At 38.2% G+C, this 20,226-nt stretch overlaps 3 protein-coding genes across 3 annotated transcripts in view; 2 read left to right on the top strand and 1 right to left on the bottom strand.

Moving 5' to 3' along the window:
- Positions 1–20,226, top strand: part of LOC6651351 — a 60,511-nt gene that overhangs the window by 417 nt on the left and 39,868 nt on the right. Inside the window, exons 2-3 of the mRNA XM_002073498.4 lie at positions 122–747; positions 809–889. Coding sequence (XP_002073534.4) covers positions 122–747; positions 809–889 — 707 coding nt within the window. The remainder of the gene's footprint in view (positions 1–121; positions 748–808; positions 890–20,226) is intronic.
- Positions 987–7,042, bottom strand: LOC6651012 (myb-like protein Q). Its single transcript, XM_023180517.2, has 8 exons — positions 7,024–7,042; positions 5,370–5,860; positions 4,787–5,301; positions 3,157–3,708; positions 2,233–3,062; positions 1,965–2,170; positions 1,765–1,907; positions 987–1,707 (listed from the first exon to the last, which is right to left on the bottom strand). The coding sequence occupies exons 1-8, from the start codon at positions 7,040–7,042 to the stop codon at positions 1,128–1,130; spliced, it is 3,336 nt and encodes a 1,111-aa protein (XP_023036285.1). The 3' UTR covers positions 987–1,127.
- Positions 6,766–8,406, top strand: LOC6651011 (testis-specific serine/threonine-protein kinase 1). Its single transcript, XM_002073500.4, has 2 exons — positions 6,766–6,965; positions 7,029–8,406. Exon 2 carries the CDS (start codon positions 7,194–7,196, stop codon positions 8,142–8,144), a length of 951 nt encoding a protein of 316 aa, XP_002073536.1. The 5' UTR covers positions 6,766–6,965; positions 7,029–7,193; the 3' UTR covers positions 8,145–8,406.

Below are 20,226 nucleotides of genomic sequence, written 5' to 3'. Positions count from 1 at the left end.
ATGCGTGAGCAAGTGAGATGAATGAAAGACGCCATTGAATGTTGTTGCTTTCTTACTCGTTGTCTTCGCTTATTTCATTTCTTGTATTCTCTATCATTCTGTTGTGCTTGTTTTTCTGCAGTCCGTCATCGTCCATTTTTGTTGCCTTGTGGTCACAGTTTGTGTGAGGATTGCATCTTGAAGAATCGCAAGAATTTGAATTGCGCTATATGCTCTAGCCCGGCGCCTTCAACAATCAATGCGAAGGATTCAAATTCAAAATATGGCGTCTATGTTCGTGACTTTTACGAGCTAAACTATCATGCCTTGGGCGAGGTTACTAGCTTGTTCTATTTTCGACGCTTTACCCAGGATTCAGTGAACAAGTCGATGATAATTACCGCCGACGATGACATTATTATGGAATCAAAATGCAGCGAATGTGGCCACAATGTTAGCAATTTGGGTGACTGTGCTCAGTGTAATGCCTGCTATTGTAAACGCTGCTTCGACACGGTCCATCGTCATAGTCGCGTTCTTCAGGCTCATCAGTTCCAAATGCAGCAGCAGCAGAATGTCAGGAAATCGAATACTACTAAACCCATTCGTGTGGCTAATGAGATCTTTGAGATGCCATACAAAAAAGTTTGCCCGACTCATAATGCACCGCAAAATATTTACTGCGGCACATGCAAACGCACCAGTTGCGAACAATGTATCAACGTACATCATGCTAAGCATAAGGGAGTGTGGCCTCTACACAAATTGGTACGAACTAGGAATAACTAATTGGAATAATAACTAATATTTTTCAATTTTGTAATCTTAGAATATGCGTTATATTGATCAAATTCCAACTAGCATGGGCCTAATCGAATCTGCCATGTCCAATATTCAAAATTCTCAACTGGTGAGTGAAAAGATTTGTTTTTGTTTTACATACATATATACAGTTATTATTTAGATTTTATTTAACTATATCTATAGGTATATAGTTTCTCCTTACAATTATCTATTTACAGTACTTGCTCGCTATAAATAATTTAAGTTTGATAACCAATATAATATGAAGAAAACATGTATAATTCTCATTACAAATATGGCAAGCTTTCTCTCTCTCTCTCTAAATTTCTCTTATGGTCATTATTTTATTCGCTATTCGTTGTTATGGGCATCAATTGGCCAGTATTACCATCGGTTTTAATCTCAATCACTTCCAGCTTTTCCACACTAACTTTTGTGGTCTCAAGCTTTGAATTGTTGTTGTTTTCCGCTGCCTTTGTGTCTCTAAGACTTTGCAGCTTATCTTCCTCTTCGCTGCTGCTAACGATCTCGGGTGATGTTGGTTCTATTTCCAATTCAATATCTGGCCGGGTTGTGGAGGAGACAACAATGGGCTTCAAGCCAAACGATTGCTTCTCCTGTGTACTACTCGTAGGCGCCATCACAGTTGTTGGAGCTGACTGACCATAAGTGTCGAATGTTCCACGTTCAGAAATATCATCGATTTCATCATCGATAAGAAGATTTTTCTCTGAGCTTTGTTCATAGACCTGGGCATTAATGCCACTGCCATGTGTTGAGGGCGAGGGTTTGTGATTCTTGGGCAATGCAGATGTAGTAGAGGCTGCTTCGCCTCCACTCTTCTCTGGCTGTTGCTTGGATGCTTTACGTTGCTTTTCCAGGCGCATTTTCTCCTCCATCTCTTGGAATTTCATAGCCAAGTATCTGTTCAAGAAAAATTTGTCTAAAAATATATTCTAGGTATTCTAGTCTTTTACTTACTTATCCACTATGGGTCCGTTGTAATCCTCTGGGAATTTTGGATTAAAGGGCAATATATACTTATAAAGTCGTTCATTGAGCACATAAAGTTGTGGGGTGGTCGAACATTTCACATTGAACCACCAATCACAGGTCAAGGCAATCTGTAAAATTTATTTAATAACAAAATACTTATTTCCACATGGAAATTGCATACTAACCTGACTGAATATTGTGCCATTGGGACACAGAAACGAGGCCTTTCCCCCATTCAAATCACAATAATGCCACACCTGGCAATTGGTTTCTGGATCACCAAAGAAGCCTTTATAACGTTGCTTAGTGCACTCAAAGCTGGTCTGTGGAATCTCGGCATAGTTTGGATAATCGATACCAGGGCGTCCAGTACTAGGTCCGGGATGTTTATCTATAACAAAATTATTTTAAGGAATTCCCTATATAGATTCAGTAAATTAGTGAATAACTCACTTGGTCCTTTAAGTTTTGTGAGAGCCTCGTCATTGTCTTGCTCCTCATTCGAGGTGGTAGTAATTGCTCCTTGATTCTCACTGCTATGTTCATAGTCATAGTCTTTGTGCTTATTTGATTGAGTCTCATGGTGCTGGGGAGGATTGGGAACGATTGTTTGGGTTTGCTTCAGATTCTGCAGGATGCGTATTAATGTTTTAATTGAATTATCTATGTTATCAGGCGTCAGAGTGTGTGGCAGATGGTTGCTGGCCTGCAATTTATGTAGTATTTCGGCCAAAGATGACGTTCTTATGTCAGGCAATTGATCTTCATCAACCTGCTGATGATGGTGGGGACTCAGAACTGGTGGCCTTTCATGGGCATATTTATAGATTGGTTTCAGTTTAATTGGTGTCACGGTAGATGACTCTCGGCTGGGCACAAACTCCTCTTCATTTGAGGTTATTGGTGGTTTACTCGATACATAGACATATTTTGGTGTAATCTCAACAGTGTGACTCGGCGGTGCATGTGGTGGTGGTAGTGGTGGTGCCTGGGTTGTGGTTGTTACATATATAGGTCTCCTGGTAGCTTTGTAGGTATGCTGCTGTACAGGTTTCAGGCGTAATGTCGGTTGCCGATTGTATGCAGTCGGTGGAGGATGTTGTGTAGATATTTCATGAAGTTGAGGCTTCGATGGATGTTGTTCAATACGCGGAGCTGTTGTTGTTACCAAAATATATGCATGTTGGGGCTTCTGTTGCTGTTGTTGATGATGTTGATCCTCTTCCAGTGATTGTGTTGGTCCATCTATGAGGTAGTCCACAAACTGCGGCGGTGCTGGCGAGCTACAAACGGAATTAAGTGTTAATCCCATAATATTAAGTATCATCATTTCACCTACTCGGGGATGTTATGGGGATTTGCATGTTAAAAACTTACCCAAGGGCTGAATCTTTAATAAACTCTTGTCCACCGTCAGTCATTACATGTGTCATGAGAGCGCGTAATGGAATATGCAACACCTGTTGACCAGAGGCCGTATCCGGACGCATATATGGCCCATTGTTATTGTATTTGTGTGTGTTATGCTGCTGCTGTTGCTGTGTGTGTACGACTGATGTATGCGAAAGCAAATGTGGTGTATGATGATTCTGTGTGTGCTTGCCAGCTAATGTAGTGCTTTGCGCTGGCAATGATGACGGATGATGCTGTTGCGGCTGCTGCTGGTGGTCATAGCTCTGATGCTGATGCTGATGCTGATGATGATGATGTTTTTCATGTTTCATGCGTTGCTGTAAGTAGAGCACGTACTTCTCCTGAGGCGTCATCTGTGACGAGGACGAGGCAGGTGGCTCCATATTGAAGTAACTCTCATACTTGGTAACATGTCCATAACCACTCGTTGGTAATTTCTGATGTATTATCAATGCAGTTTTTGTACCAGAGGGAGGAGATGATGGGGAAGCTGATGCCGCTGGATTATAGCCAACGCTGTATGTTTGGTTTGGTTGTATGTAGTATGTAGCATGTAGTATGGGGGAATGGATTGGAAAGAGAATGCTTTTTGAGTATCGGTTTTTGTTGTAAAAATCATCACCATCAGGTCATTGTGAGATTGTGACAGATTTTTGACCAGCAAGGCAACAAGCCCTACGGCCATTTATGACATGAATTTGCAATTTGAACATTTACGACGAGAAGATACCCAAATGAGAGGGTGAGATACGAGATATGTGAGATAGAATGAGAGAGGTATATCTGATTCGCCCACTTTTGCCCCTTTGGCAGTGCCGCATGCAGTACATCAAACTGCAATTGGCCATTCGATCTTACGTCATCATCTCCGCCGTCGTCGTCGTCGTCAGTCAGAGTCGGAGACCAAGTCTGAGTAGGTTTGAGCCGTATGCATTAAATGCAATTGATTTTTCTGCCCAAGGGTGTATTGCACATGCATTGTGCTGATGTGAGTGTTGCTGCTGCCTCAGTTCAAATTGTCTCTATATACTATACGATTATACATTCCAATATGGGCAAATTAAAGTTACTTTGAAGTAGACCATTGCGGGCATAAACGAGGTAATTACAAATATTTAAACAACTTTGCGAAATTAAGACTGAAAACATAATATCAGAAACTGCTAAGGACTCGCGATTCTTTCAGCTGAGGATTACGATAATTTGCACTAGATTGTCTTTTCTGCCTAACGTTAATAATTATATTTTATGGTCTGAAATTTTTCTAGTAGTCATCCAATTAAATTGCACACAGACTTGACTCGGGTTTTTGGAGCTTGACGAAATACATCCAACCTTTTTTTTTTTTTTTGTAATTTGTATTCTACATGCAACTGCTGCAAATGACGACGACTATTGTGGGCGGTGGATGTGGGCGTGTTTGTGAACATCGCCTACATCGTTTGCTTATAAAATATGTGTGTATAATTTATATGATCCATGAAAGAAAACCAAAACAAAAGATATAATGCATGCATATGAAAGAGAACGTTGAAAATGGGCGAAGAGAGGAGAGAGGAGTCCAAGTGGTGGGACCTGTCACAATAAATCTTACCTTGGTGGTGGTTGTTCGGGCACCACCGGCTGCTGCTGCGGCTGGTGTTGTGGTACCTCTTGCTCCTCCGATGATTGCTGCTCCGCCGATGAGGTGACTTCAGCTGATGCTGCTGCATAATCCGTAACGATTTGTGTTTGATGGGAATTTTTATGTGGCGACGTTTGAAAAACAATTTCTGTTGGTGGCGGCGGCGGCGGCGACTTGTTGCTATTGTTGTTGTTGTAATTGATAGTATTGCCGCCATTATGGGGCGGCGGTGGTGGATCATTGTTGTTGCTATTGCTTAGTGGCGTATAAATAATGGGTATAAACTGTCCTGGCAGCGTATTCTGCGGTGTAAACGGTGTTAAATTGATTTTTGATTGTTTGGCTCGCTGGCGATGGAACGGCGGAGACAGCAGCTCAAACTGTTGCTGCTGTTGTTGGGGTAGGTGGGACTGTTGATGGTGGTGGTGGAGGTGTTGCTGCTGCTCCTGCGGTGTTAGTGGCGGAAAATGCTGCACAGTCTTGTGCTGTGTGTAAATTATGAATTTCATGATTATTTGTCTTTCTTTATGTGTTTGGAGAATAAATTACTTGCCTTATGCGTTGGGTTCAATGGCTTGTAGGCAATAAAAGTGGCGCCCACATCGGGTGGAATAGGTTGCTGATCCTTTGCCTGTACAGGTGATGGAGAAGGAGAATGATGGCTACCACCTATAGCCAATGCATGGTACACGTCGCCTGCTTCGGACTGATAATGCGCCCGCTGCGAGTGTGGTAAATGATGAGGCGGCGGATGTGGATGTGAATGGGGCGGATGTTGATGTTGATGCTGCGGTGGCATGTAGGCCAAAGGCACGGGTATACGTCCACCTGGTGCAGGTGCCTGCAGCAGAGCAGAGCCAGCGGCTGAAGAATGCTTGGCCACATATTGCTGATTGATGGGCAACTCGGGTGCTGGCAAATAAAAGGCCATGTAAGGTATCAAGCGACGACTACGCTCCGAGGCGCTCAACTCTGAATCGTCAACAAGGCGGCTGCTGCTTTGATTGGTGCTGTGACAATTGACCGTCTTTATAACTAAAGCGACTGCAAATTTAAATAATTGCAAATGATTTAACACAATTGAATGTAAGAGACTTTAATGGGCAATGTAATTAATTTCCTTATTAAATGTTTGTATAAGAAATCTAATTTAAAACGCTCACAAAACTAGAAAACATTTCAGAATCAATTATGATATTATAGTTGAATATTTTTATACCCTTGCAAAAAGGGTATATTAATTTTGGTCAGAAGTGTGCAACGCATAGAAGGAAGCATTCTTGATCAGCCATATAGCCATGTCCGTCCGTCCGTCCGTCCGTCCGTCTGTCCGTCCGTCTGGATCAACGCAAACTCCTCCTAGACCGTTGGAGCTACAGAGCTGAAATTTTGCATGTAGGCTTGTATATACTGCAGGCGTTGTATATCTCGGATTCAGCCGGATCGGATCACTATATCATATAGCTCCCATACAAAAGGCAAAGTCACGAACTGTGACTTTTCTTAATAACTTCGTTATTTTCTGAGCTATTGTCATGAAATTTAATATTAGTGAGTTAATTACACATATAAACGACTATGCCAAATTTGATCAAGATCGGGTGACTATATCATATAGCTCCCATAGGAACGATCGGTCGAAAACAGTGACTTTGATCAATATCTTCGTTCTTTCCTATGCTAAGATTGTAGGCCGTTCTTTCGCAATATTAGCCTTTTTAGATAAAACGTTTTTCTACTTTAATGGCTATAGGTAAGGAAAGAGTTACCAAAAAAGTTGCAAGGGTATACAAACTTTGACGCGGTCGAAGTTAGCCCCGGCCCTCTGGTTATAATCAATGTTTACACTCAGTTTTTCAAAAATACTTCAATTTCAGTATTAAAGTAGTTATCTCTAGATTTTCTCTAGAAATCATTTTTTTTAACATACAACATTCATTTCGATTATAAACGTAGTAGACAATGCTCAAAAAGACATTTTTAAGTCAGTTTAGTTAACAAAAACAAAAACCTATGTTTTAGTGTAATTGTAGTTTTCCCCCAATACGTTAGAAGTTTTGTCAAAATTTCTGGAATAAAATAGGAAATTTCGTAAAGTTTATATGAAAGTGCCCATCAAATTCAAGTTTGTGAAGTCAACCGATGCAGGGTAAATATATATATCCCCATTATGTGCTTAAATTTAATCTAACGTATCCATATTATACGGCAGTTGGGTAACAACATCCTTTCGACCAAACCATCCATAGGAAAACAAATACACACAAACACAATCACACGCACACACACCCACACAAACAGACATACGCCGAACACACACAGAAAGACAGACAGGTAGATAGTGGCAGAGAAGACGAAGACGACGACGACTAAGAAGATGTCAAAATTGAGTACCAATCAAGGTAGCAGCCGCCAGCTAAGCACACGGAGCTCGGACATTGATGCCCTGGCCCAGCGCGGCTATAATATTGGACACAAGATCGGCGAGGGATCATATGCGACTGTGATTACAGCTGGCTATGCTGACGATGCTGGTCGTGGTGTCGTCCATCTGGCATGCAAGGTGATTGACAAGGCTAAGGCGCCGACAGACTTTGTGCACAAGTTCTTTCCACGCGAACTGGAAATTCTGACCAAGATTGATCATCCCAATATCATACAAATCCATAGCATTCTTCAGCGAGGCCCAAAAATATTCATATTCATGCGTTATGCCGAAAATGGTGATCTCTTGTCGTACATCAAGAAATATGGACCGATCGAAGAGAAGCAAGCGAAGATATGGTTCCTACAAATGGCCAAGGCCCTGAAATATCTCCACTCTCACGACATTGCCCACCGTGATCTGAAGTGTGAGAATATTTTGTTATCGAAACGTCTGAACATCAAGTTGGCTGACTTTGGATTCGCTCGATATTGCCGCGACGATGCTGGCCGTAATATGATGTCCGAGACATATTGCGGATCGGCTGCGTATGCTGCTCCCGAGGTGGTCTGTGGCCATCCCTATGATCCAAAGTTAGCCGATGCCTGGTCCTTGGGTGTCATATTGTTCATTATGCTGAACGCCAAAATGCCGTATGATGATAGTAATCTGTCCAAGCTGCTGGAAGATCAGCGCAACAAAAAGTTTGCGTTCCGCCGTAAACTACATGATGTTATCTCGCCGCAGGCCAAGGCAACGGTGGCTGTGCTCCTGGAACCCGAGTCGTCTGCACGTTGGACTCTACGTGAGATTGTTTCTTGCGCATGGCTTAACTCAACTGATGAGCCGCAGCCTGCTGCTGTAGGATCGGGACGTCTAAGCAAGCAACCATCCACACCCTAAACTATCCCACCCCTACGTACATCAACGAACACCTCCGTGTGCGTTGATTTCACAGATTAAGTGTAAATTGAAGTAATCTCAGAAATTCTTTGGTATTTATCAGATAATTGGCAGTAAATGTGTGGCAACCGAGTAACAAATTCTTTGGTCAACATGACTAAATATGTATTTGCACTTATGTATATATATATATATATATACATAGATTATATAGTGTATTAGTAAGATATTGAGAATATAAGTATTATAATGGTGCAGTCTATCAATTGAATTTGATTTCCCCTCTCCTTTCTCTTTGACTTCTTCTTTCTCTATAGTTTTTGAGTCTTCAGCGAAGCTTAACCACAAAAATGGGCAACAAGATACACTGTCATAATCGTAAAAGAAAAACTTATTATAAAATAGCATTAGGTAAATTTTCATATATATTTTTTCTTTCTACCACACTTATTGCGCTTGTTTTGTCGTGCTATACACACATACATATTTAGATATATGTATATGCATTATGTGTGTATGGCATACACATTCGTGTGTTTGGTGAGGCGAGACACATTTGTGTACATTGTACGAAGGAAAAAGAAACAGTGATGCTCAAATGCCACAAACAAGTGACTTCAAGTAGTCACTACTATTTGGCGAATTAGTAACAGTTTCAATAACAAAAATCATATACATATACATACACATAAGTACATGTGGCTTCTCCTTTAAATATTTAAAATTTCTTTTTTTAAAGAATCTTAAATTCGTTATACTTTGATTGAACAATTTTTCAAAGTTAAATATAGCAGAAAAATGTATTTACAGTTGGACCTCGATTATCCGGAACGGTCAGCCATCACGGAAAACCGAAAATCCCGGTAATTCGAGAGTAAATTTTCAAGTATTTCTCTTTTTCTTACATTTTATCAGTTTGTATGTACACTGTACGTTTGCTTATCAAAACGGAAAAATCTTGAATTACTTTTGATATTTTAGAAAGAAATTTAATAGTTCCGGAAAATAGAGTTATAACGGTTAACTGAGACAAGGCAACCAACTTAATTTCATCCCAGACAATCGCGATAACCACGGTCCAACTATAGTTGTAATATCTTGATTCATCTTAGTAGAGTGATTAAGAGATATTTGTATTTATTTAAAAAGTTTTATTGGCAGTTTGTTTTCAAAAAAATGTACACACGAAGTGTTTTTGCTTAAGAACAACTTTGCAGATGCAGTTTGCTTTAGTTTTTGAGTGGATGTTTGATTAAAAATTGATTGCGATTAAAGCGCAACAAGAAGTCGCATGCGATTCTCGGTTCTAGTGTTTTCCTGTGTGTTGCAGCGGCATGTGTTGCAACCGGCGCAACTTGGCGCTGTCATGACGACAACAATCTCTAGACTCTTAGGAGACACACACACACACACACACGGACAGTGTCACAATAAGAGTGTCCGAAAATCAGAGCTGTGGGGCAGCTAATTTGCATTGGAGTGAGACACTGGCACTCGGAGCTACCAATGGCAACAGAAGCAACAGACAAGCAGACAGACAGCATCACCAGAAGCTTAAGTGCCTAGTTTGGATGCAGCAAAGACAGGCCAGGCCTTCTACTCCTACTCCTTCTCCTCATCCATTGAGTGAGAGGGGTGTACAACACCCACTGCGAGCAGCTACCTGTATTTTGGTCATGTCTTTTTGTTTTCTGTTGCTGCTGCTTAATTTTGTATCTACATAAATGTTTATTGGTAACGTTTTTCGGTTGTTTTAAGTCGTACAGGCAGCAGCCTGCTACAGTTTAGTTTGCCTTGTTGCTGTTGTTGTATCTTAATGGCTAAAGTGTTTTTATTTTACGACCGTTTTTTCACTGCGTCTGTGTGTGTGTGTTCAAGAGGCTTTTGCCGTTGTACACCTGTGCGTATGCGTAATACAATTTTGTATTAATTAATACAAGTTTATATCTATGTATGTATGTATGTGCCGAATGTGCGAACGGGTCGTTTGCCAGCGGCACTAAAATGTTTGGTTTGATGTGATGGCTCATCTGCTATCTGCTTGAAGTTTGGACATTGTGGAGTTGGTGCGTCTGTGTGTGGCTTCCACAGATGGTGGCTCCGTTTCAAATTAATTTCGAAGCAACATGTGAGATTTATGTACAAATACATGCATACAGAAATGTAGAGCTTATTAGACTCCTCTACCAGTCGTAGTCTTAATATCAATGATTCAAATTGTTTTGTCTTCAATGCAAGAGATTGGTAAATAATAATCATCATGACGAATATATGACAATAGATTAAAAGTCGATGCGTTAAGGCTTCACATTTTATATTAGACGATCAAAGAAACGCAAAAGGTGGTAACCATATTAAAAAGCATTTAATATTTCCAGAGAAGGTTAATCCTTTTGCCCCCCAGAGTAAACAGTCTTTACTTAATCCTTTGCCATTCTATATTCGACTTTAATTTGGATTCACCAGTTTCTTTTAGCCTTTTGTTTTTGCTCTTTTCTCACTTAATAGTAAATTGATTTAAGACTTGAATATTTTTTTTTTTCATCATCTTTTCATATTGGCAATCGCATGCAAAAAGCAAATGCACGATATAATTAAATTGCGGTTACCAATGCAAAAATGGCAAAATCTTTGTCTTTGAGACTTGTGAGAAATACGACCGACAACTGGTTTATTTTTTTATTGTTTTGATTTGCCGACATTACAATTAACTATTAACAATTCACCCATGGCAAATAATTTCTCAGGCTGCCAATAAGCAACAAATGAGTTACAAAAAAAAAGAAGCAGCCAGTTTTTTCTTGCGGTCTTGTTGATTATTATGTATTATGCAAAATGCTGTGGCAAGTGCAGCAACAAAGGTGCAGCAAGACAGGAAATGCATTTATATAGTTAGTGTGTGACTAACTAAGTGGTTGGCCGCCAAATGAACTTGTCACATAATTAAACTTACAACTAAAACCAATGAGAGAGTAGCCCTTACAGAACTTTCAATTACATAGACAAGGACAATATCGAAAATACAATTAAGAGGGGGTGTAAAAACAAAAACTCGAATAAGTTCATGATTTTGGGTATGATAATAATAATAATGATGATGACGGATGCTGCTGCCTGAGGGTTGGGTCCATGCGTTGCTTTTTTTTTTTTGTTGGTGTGTCTCCATTATTTGTTTGCCATTGCGTTTTTAGCAGTTGTCAGTTGGTTTATGGCGAAAACACATTAAGCGAACCGCATAAAAACATTTTTAGCCACAACCGGCAAACAGCATCTACCAATCACCCAACCATTCATCCATCCAACCACCCAAACCACCCACTATCTATTATAGTAGAGAGTTGTTGTTGGTTGTTGGTTGTCGGGGTATTATTGTTCCTGTTGACATTCATTTGCTAGCTGAAGCGTTCCAAAAATGCAGATACATACGTAGTGTATCGTTTGTTGGTTAGCTTGATGGATATACATATATAGATACATAGAGCAAATGTAGGCTGAGTTTTTGCGAGCATGATAGGAGGAGGCTAGGCTAGGCCATATTTGCCAAACACTTTTGCATGCATTTTGCATAAAATTTGCAAATGATTTGTGTTGAGCGGGCAGCGCTTCTTATTTTTCTGCAATTTTGATGCGATTTTTGAAGCATCACAAGAGGTGGTGGTGGAATTGGATTGATTTTGTTTGATAGGGAGCCAGTGGAGCCAGTTGTAGGTAATGGTTAGATGTATGATGATGATATCCAGACATGTACATAACTAAGCAAACTAGAGAGAGAGAAAAGGGGAAGATTGACTGGTCAGGGTTATTATCCATCGTATACACGCTTTCTGGCCCCGAAGCGAAACATTTCACGCTTTTTTGACATTTCTGGCGCATAATTTGATTAGATTTTGATACGACGTGCAAATTGTTTTGGTCGATTTGTTGGAGTGCCCATCAGCAGAAGCAGCAGCAGCAGGATCAACATCAGGAGGAGGTTCCCAACTGGTTTGGTATTGTTTTCTAATTTGATTTGATTTGTTTTGTGGCATCATTCAGGAATGTCTTCTTCTATCTCTCTCTCTTAGTCACTCTTTTTGTCAAATGCAATTAAATGCAAATTTATTGCGTAAATATTTACTTGAGCGTAAATGAATTTTAATTTTGTCATCGCAATTGCAATTGTTGCTGTTGCTGATGCTGCTGCTGTTATTGTCGAGTGCCTGAGGTTAGCACGAAACTGATTTGGTTAGATTTTATTATGTGGCACTCCAAAACTCATACCAAATCGAATACTACCTTCTCTTTCTACATCTCCATCAAATTTCAACTGCACTCTAGATTTAAATAGCAGTAAGAGCCAAAAATTTGTTTAGCAGCCACAAAAATTTGTTGTTGGGCACTCACTTTTGTTTTTTTTCTTTTTATAACCATTTATAGAGAATCAAAAACTGCCAGCAATTGCTGCATACATATAAAAGAGTCTACAAATCGGTTGATGTCTTACGGCTGCCCAGTCGAACTAGTATGGCCTGAACGTACGTTAGTCATTTGCCAATGAACATTTACCCCATTCCGCCTCTTCCTCCTTCTCCTTGCTAGGCAGGCTACAAAAGTCAAACTCCAAATTGTTGGCTGTCGCTGTAGAAACAACTGAAATTTGCCTTCAAACTTCATGGAACTTATGGCCAGACAAATTATATGGCGAGAGAGCGCTAAATTGCATTAAAAGTCTTGTACAAATTCGAGTGCTTGGTCATAATATTAGGCAAACTTAAAGTGCGAAAAGATTACTCCTTTAGTTTTAGCTTCATGTAGATAAATCATTTTACATGGCTTGGCTATAATTATAATTTATGAAAATTACCAAAATTTGGTGTGAAAACTTATATAATAAGCTTAAAAGTGTGAATATTTAATGTTTGCAAGCCTTAAATCCTTAATTTCCTTTAAAAATTAAGAAAAATGAAGTAAGTAAGTCGTCTCGCCGACTTGGGTATACCATACACCAGGTGAAACAAATATTTAAAATTTCGAAAACCAAATGTATGTCTATTAAATTGATTTAACATGCCTCATACCATGTGCTATCTCGCTCTACAAAGACACGAGCACTCTAGCGCCGCCACTAGCCAACGACCAATTCTGCCCTTATGGTTCGCGTAGCAAAATACGTTTATACTTATATTTTGTATGTTTCTTGTCCGATTTCAATCAAATTTGGTAGTTTGATAGAAATAGATAAGATTTATTAGTCTGCCAAATTTGATCGCGATGGTCAAAAAATTTCAAGAGCCAATCGGTTTTTTCTAAATTATGGAGGCGGAAGTGAGCGTGGCAACATATTAAAATATATGTATTCTGCGCGCATACTAAGCCAATATACATACTAAATTTGGTCACTTTAGCTTTGTTAGTTTTCGAGAAAATCAGTTTTGTTTAATTTTCGGGGGCGGAAATGGGCGTGGCAAAATTTTTAAATAGTCAATATCTGCGCGTCTATTAAGCTAGCTTACATACCAAATTTAATGTCGGTAGCTTTCATAGTTTTTAAGAAAATCAGAGTTACGTAAATTCCGGGGGCGGAAGGGGGCGTGGCAAAAAGTTGGAACAATTATTTTCTGCGCGCTAACTAAACAAGTATATAACCCAAATTTGATGTCTCTATCTGCCATACTTTTTAAGAAAAACAGTTTTATGTAAATTCCGGGGGCGGAAGGGGGCGTGGCAAAAATTTGAAACAAACTCGATAAGCGTACATACTACACGAGGCTGCATACCAAATTTGGTGGCTCTAGCTCTTATAGTCTCCGAGATCTAGGTGTTCATACGGACGGACGGACGGACGGACAGATGGACATGGCTAGATCGACTCGGTTTTTGATCCTGATCAAGAATATATATACTTTGTGGGGTCGGAGATGCTTCCTTCTGCCTGTTACATACATTTTGGCGACTTTAATATACCATTTCACCCTATGGGTGTATGGTATAAAAACAATTAATTTATCAGATATGAACTGAATTTATGGTAGGCCCTTTTATTCCATTAACATTCAAATATGTATAATAGAAAATTGTGCGACAAATCTTAAAGGATCACAGCGAATTGCTTTCTTAATAAAAATATTTGAAATTTATTTAACACTCAAAAGATCTTGAAACGATTAATAATTGAAATTGTTTAGGAATTCAGAGCATGAGAATTTAAATTTGAAAATTTAGTTTTCCCATAAATTGTTTTGTTCTAATCATTCTTTTGTTGTTGACCTTTGAGGGGTATATAATTGCAGCTGCATTCTCCTCCAAAATCAAAAAAAAAAAAAAAAAAAAAAAAAAAACCATTGTTTATAGAAAAAAGGTTTAAATTGACAGGTGTTTCCCCTTCTGAATAAAACAAATAACATTTAACCGCCATCAATAAATCCCGCCCCACAATCGAATCTTGACCATAACATTTGTACAAGTTGCAACTCAATTCGTTAACATAGTCGGTTACTCATGTCAAAGTATCTCTCTCTCTCCCCGTCGACGTCTCATTGGCTTTTACAAATTTTATTTTGTTAAATGGTAAAAATATTTAACTTTTTTGTTAGTGGCTTGCAACGTTTTCCGTTTGACAATTGCGCCAGGCACAAGGCCTGGCCAGAAGCAAAGAAAAAGTGAATGGTTTCTGGTGATGGTGTTGGGTTTGGGTTTTTAGTTTTCCTATCGTTTTTGGCATACAACTGTCGCAATCTGGCACTGTGTCAGGCATTATAAGCACTTAGACCTGGTGACGTTTCGCTTCAAAACCGCCCATTAAATAAACATAGGCCAGGCCAGACTTGGCCAAGTAATCAAACTGCGTTCATCAAAGTCACACAAAGTCCTCAGACATATGTATACATGTTTGGTAATTGCTGCCACAAAAACGTTGTTGTTTTTCAGAATTAGTTGCCAAAAAGTCACATAAAGTAAAAAGAGAGCGTTTAGCTTGAGCTGGTCTTGAGACCACCAAGAAGACGGCACTATACATGTATATAAATCACATTGATGGACGAAATGACCAGCTAGCTAGCCAACCTCAGCATGGCTAACTGATGCATCTTTTTGGCCTTATCGACCTAATAGGCTAATTGCATACGCTAATATTATGCAGCTTTTCTGTTTAGTAAACACTTTCTAGCTGAAGTTTTCCATCTACGTTTCGGTCATTAAGCGATATCAAGACATTATTATGGCATTGCATTTCACGGCCAGATTGCTTCGAAAGAGATTCCTCAACTGTAAACAACATTTCGGAAGAAAATTTGAATAAATTTGATAAGTGTTTTGGCTTGTTTGTTTAACTTCCTAATGTCTATATTCCGTCTATACTGTTTAGTCTACCATTGTAGCGTGTATTTTTTTTTTGAAATATGCTTCCTTCTATTAGTTATTTATAAGTTTTTTCCCCTCGGCTATTTCTTGTTTAAGATTTAATCTTGAGTAACTTGCGAAATTACTGTCATTCCTTTCATGGAAAAAGGCGCATATGACTCACTTTTTGTTTCTCACCGATTTTTTTCTTAACTCCTTGCTTCCATTTTTTTTTTTTGGGCTGCCGTTTTTAACCCAAAAGCTTGACCTCTTGATAAAAATGTGGCAGCTACCATGGGGCTATATGTGGAGCACGATTTGTGTGGCCTAAGGCAGCAGTTGTGGCAACCGCGACCGGGATCGGGTCTAGTGCGATGACTTACGACAATCACCAAATGTCCAAATATTAATTTATTGAGTGTGGCAACAATTGAAATCGAATGGGGCCGGCCAATCGATCGGCAAGGAATAACCTCTCTCAGATTATAAATTTAAAATTAAAGCTTTTCCGCAACAATAAAGCCATAAAATCCCATTATCCATCCATCCCCAACTGTTGGATGTTTGCCATTGAAAAATGATTACGCAAATTAAATGTAATTTGTTTAATTTTGCTTTTGCATTGTTTTCGCATGCAAAGTAAAAGCAAGACCAAAAGACACAGACACAGCCAACAAAGTAAATGCGGCTTAAAAGTGATTTTTATCATTCCAAAGCTCAGCCAAGCCAAACAAATTTTAGTATAATTCACTTACAGCAGCCACTTAAAAATTATACAAAACAAAAAAGGTAAAATGAGGAAAAATGACGAACAGAAAAAGAAAAAAAAAAAAACGAGAATTGCATAAATTAGACTACGAAACGACTTCAATTCGTTTTATAGCGGCTCCGATCGATTTGCGGCACCACAGAAATCGATCGATCGAGAGAGATATCGATTTTAGCCAGGCAAGGTCGACCAGCTGCCTGCCGCCGTGTCGCTGGCCCTGCTAAATGTGGATTGTAGTGACCAACAATATGTCCAATATCCGCCATCGATTCACAGAGTTAGTTCTCTCTATACCTAACTGACAGTCACTACGATGATTTGTGGCGGTGGTTCCAAGTTTCTGTTACCAAACTGCTGCTGTTTAATAAAGAACATGCATTCAATTGAAGGCGGAAATTGTTTGGGTCAAAGCCGCAACCTCTACATGAACATGAGCTTGTCAGTTTGATCAAAGCAACCTAAATGGGCCAATTAATCCACAAAAATTTTAGAATTAATCGTTGGCTTTTGCTAATAGTATGCACTTACTCTCTTGTTAGAATTAATCTTTTTGGCCAATTGTTTGTTTATTTCGTTTAATGGTGTGTTCTTATGAAACAACTACAAACCGTTTGTTAATTAGTTAGTAAGTTCCGTCATTGTCACGTTTTCCAGCAATTGGACCACTGGGCAAGGCTTCTGGCTAATGGGGATCATATGATTTGTACAACTACTCGTATAAATGGCAAAAAAATTAAGCCATTTGAGAATGTTCAAATCATTGGCACGAACTAGTAAAACGAATGGGAAATATAACTGACTGTTAATAATGTAACGGCAAAAACACAGCCATAAAGATAGTTTAATAGCTAGTTTACCAACTAGTTTTCTTTAAAATGGTTTCTAAGAAATCAAATTTTGATAGACATTATAGCGCAGCGAACTAAAAGTTTATAAAATACAAGTTTTGAACAGTTCCATTCTAATTTTTGGTATCTGAAAGTCCTTTCATTGGATGCTCAAGAAGCAAACGTGTTTAGTAGTAGTTGCCTTAATATCCTGGAAAGTCTTTTATAGTTTTCTCCATTTAAAGTTCTTTACAATATACATAAATTGTTTGTGCTTTTTCACGATTTATGTATAAGGAATGGAACTACTGATGAAGTAAGTAAGTCGTCTCGCCGACTTAGATATACCATACACCAGTAAATCAAATATTTCAACTTTATTAAACAAATGCATTTTCACATGCTTTTTACAAGCATATCTTAGTATCTCGCTCACTCAATCTTACGAGCACCCTAGCGCCCCCACCAGCCAACGGCCAACTCCGGCCTTATGGAAAAACGTTTATATGCATAACTCGACTGTTTTTTGTCCGATTTTGATCAAATTTAATATTTTGCTAGATATTAGTATTAAATTTTAGTGTGCCAAATTTGATTGCATAAGGTAAAAAAATACGGGAGATAATCAAGTTTTTCAAATTACGGGGGCGGAAAAGGGCGTGGCAAAATTTGTACACATACAAAATGTGTGCATTCACTAAGCGAATATACATACCAAATATGGTGTCTCTAGCTGGAATAGTATTTGAGATAAACGCTTTTTTTAAATTGCGGGGGCGGAAAGGGGCGTGGCAAAAATTTGAAATAAACTTGATCACTCTACATACTACACGAGTCTACATAAAAAATTTGGTGGCTCTAGCTCTTATAGTCTCCGAGATCTAGGTGTTCATACGGACAGACGGACAGACGGACGGACGGACAGACGGACATGGCTAGATCGACTCGGTTGTTGATCCTGATCAAGAATATATATACTTTGTGGGGTCGGAGATGCTTCCTTCTGCCTGTTACATACATTTTGGCGACTTTAATATACCATTTCACCCTATGGGTGTATGGTATAAAAATGTATCGGTTGATGTGAATTTCAGTGCTGCTACTCTTGGCTAATTTTTTGAATCTAACATAAATCAATGGGTTTGGCAACATCCTCAATTAATATTTCAATAATTGAACTTCCCGATTTAATCGTAAAGTAAACAAATATTAATCCATTTGCTATTTGACTTAATGAACCGCGAACTTTCTTTATGGTTTAGTTCAAATAAACTAATGTAATGCTTTGAAATTCATCTAAGTGCTAGTCATGGCTATAAAAAGGAAGTAATTAATAAAACAACATGTAATTTGCATTCCCTTTATGCAATTAGTTATTATTATAATATTTTCTATTAATCTTTACAAATTGTTGGAGAACCTTTTGCCTGCCAGTCTGTGTAATTACCGTCAAGTCAGTTGGGTCAAGGTATGACCACAGGTCAAGTTGACCCTGTTCACTTTTCGCTTGCCTCCAAATAGACAATGGAATAAATATATAACTACATTTTGTTTTTCCTTCTGCTTCATGACCATAGAAGGCAATTTCCTAAGCAGCTCAAAGTCACTTGTAGAAAAATAAAAGCAAAAAAAAACTCGAAATATTTAAACACAAACGTGTTGACAGTTTTGGGTAGCAGAAGAAAAAAATGCGAACGACACGAGTTAAGTAAAAAACGCGGACAATTTTAATTAATTACAGTTGCATTTTATGTGCTGTTGTTTCGCATTTAATTTATAACATTTTAAACCCCTCATTGGCACCCACTAAAATTCATTGTATTAGAAATCGTTGTCTTGGCCAATAGTTAATTGTTTAGATTGTCATTAGATTGGATATTGGTTCATGCCCAAAAAAAGAACAAACATGAAAATAGCTATAAAAAAACACCCCAACAAACAATTCTCAACAATCCAAATTAATAGACTTTTAACTTAATTGGCATGCTGCCACAAGGTGTCAACTAACTTGTTTTGCATGCTGTTGACAGTGCTAACATTTGGTTTTCTCTATGTATGTAAGTAAGTGTTTTTGTCCATAAGGATACACATTCGTTTCGGCTAGAAGACATGCTTATATATTCCTCCTAAAAACTTTTATGTATTTCCATTTATTTTAGCCCTAAAAGCCACACAAAATTGGTAATAGATGATATAACTAACTAATGAGACAATATAGATTTAGTCGGCAAGCATTTTAAAACGACATTTTTAATGTCTTTCAATGATCTGATAGAAGCTTTTCAAGGCTTAACGATTATAGATCTGTTGTTTCTGGTATTATTTATAGAATACTAGTCTGTGAGCAATATACTTCCATAGGTTTTTGTTTTGTTCAGTTACACAATTCACATCTATTAACAATCATGTATTAATAATTAGTATAATCTCCAAAATGTTGACCTTCAACTTAAACAATTAGCAAGCATTTTGCTTGGTTTTTGTTTTGTGTAGTTTTTTTTTTATAAATATGTGTTTAGGTTTTTGCGTTTATCTTAATTGTTGTTGGTTAATTTATGTAAATGTTTACAACTCCATGCTTTCCATTCCATTCAATTCCATTAATAATATGGTACCGTTTCTGTTTTACCCCTTTTGTTATGATGGGAAGCAAACATTGTGTGTTTAGAGAGTAACCTTAAGGTCAATGTGTTTTATAGACCGGAGGCGGATTAAATTTTGGCTTGGCTTGGCTTTTGCTTTTTAGCCATAATTAAGTTAATGAAGATCGATCACCAACATCAGTTGGATATCAGGCTTATGTTTGTTTAAATATATATAAAACACAATACAAATATTGCACATTAATTTAGAGAAAAGTAGATATAAATTAATCGTATGAGAAAACTCAACCTTGAAATCCAATTAACCTGAATGAGTTGTAATGGTGAATGATATAATAACAAATGGGATTGATTTTATCGTTATTAATTAAATCTCTTTTATTTTTTTTAACTAATGAACTGCTTGTTGGCACTGCATTAAAATTATAACATTTTGAATATAATATTGTCCTGGCTAAAGTCCTTAATGTGAGGTTTTAAAATCGTCTGGTAAATTAAAACAAATTTGTGAAATATGAAAATTCCCAACGAATTATTGTAGCATTTATCTTTCAAATACCATAATA

The sequence above is a fragment of the Drosophila willistoni genome, chromosome 3R, assembly GCF_018902025.1.
Source record: "Drosophila willistoni isolate 14030-0811.24 chromosome 3R, UCI_dwil_1.1, whole genome shotgun sequence".
Lineage (NCBI taxonomy): Eukaryota > Metazoa > Arthropoda > Insecta > Diptera > Drosophilidae > Drosophila > Drosophila willistoni.
Note: the sequence above shows the minus strand (reverse complement) of the source record. Positions and strands in the feature narration are given on the sequence as shown.

Excerpts from the sequence above, each read along its gene's own strand:
- LOC6651012 (XM_023180517.2), bottom strand. Across the intron at positions 3,063-3,156 it reads ATTAAAGATTCAGCCCTTGG|CTCGCCAGCACCGCCGCAGT; the intron begins GTAAGTTTTTAA and ends TTCCGTTTGTAG. Across the intron at positions 1,908-1,964 it reads ATGGCACAATATTCAGTCAG|ATTGCCTTGACCTGTGATTG; the intron begins GTTAGTATGCAA and ends TAAATTTTACAG.
- LOC6651011 (XM_002073500.4), top strand. The coding sequence starts at position 7,194 with ATGTCAAAATTGAGTACCAATCAAGGTAGCAGCCGCCAGCTAAGCACA.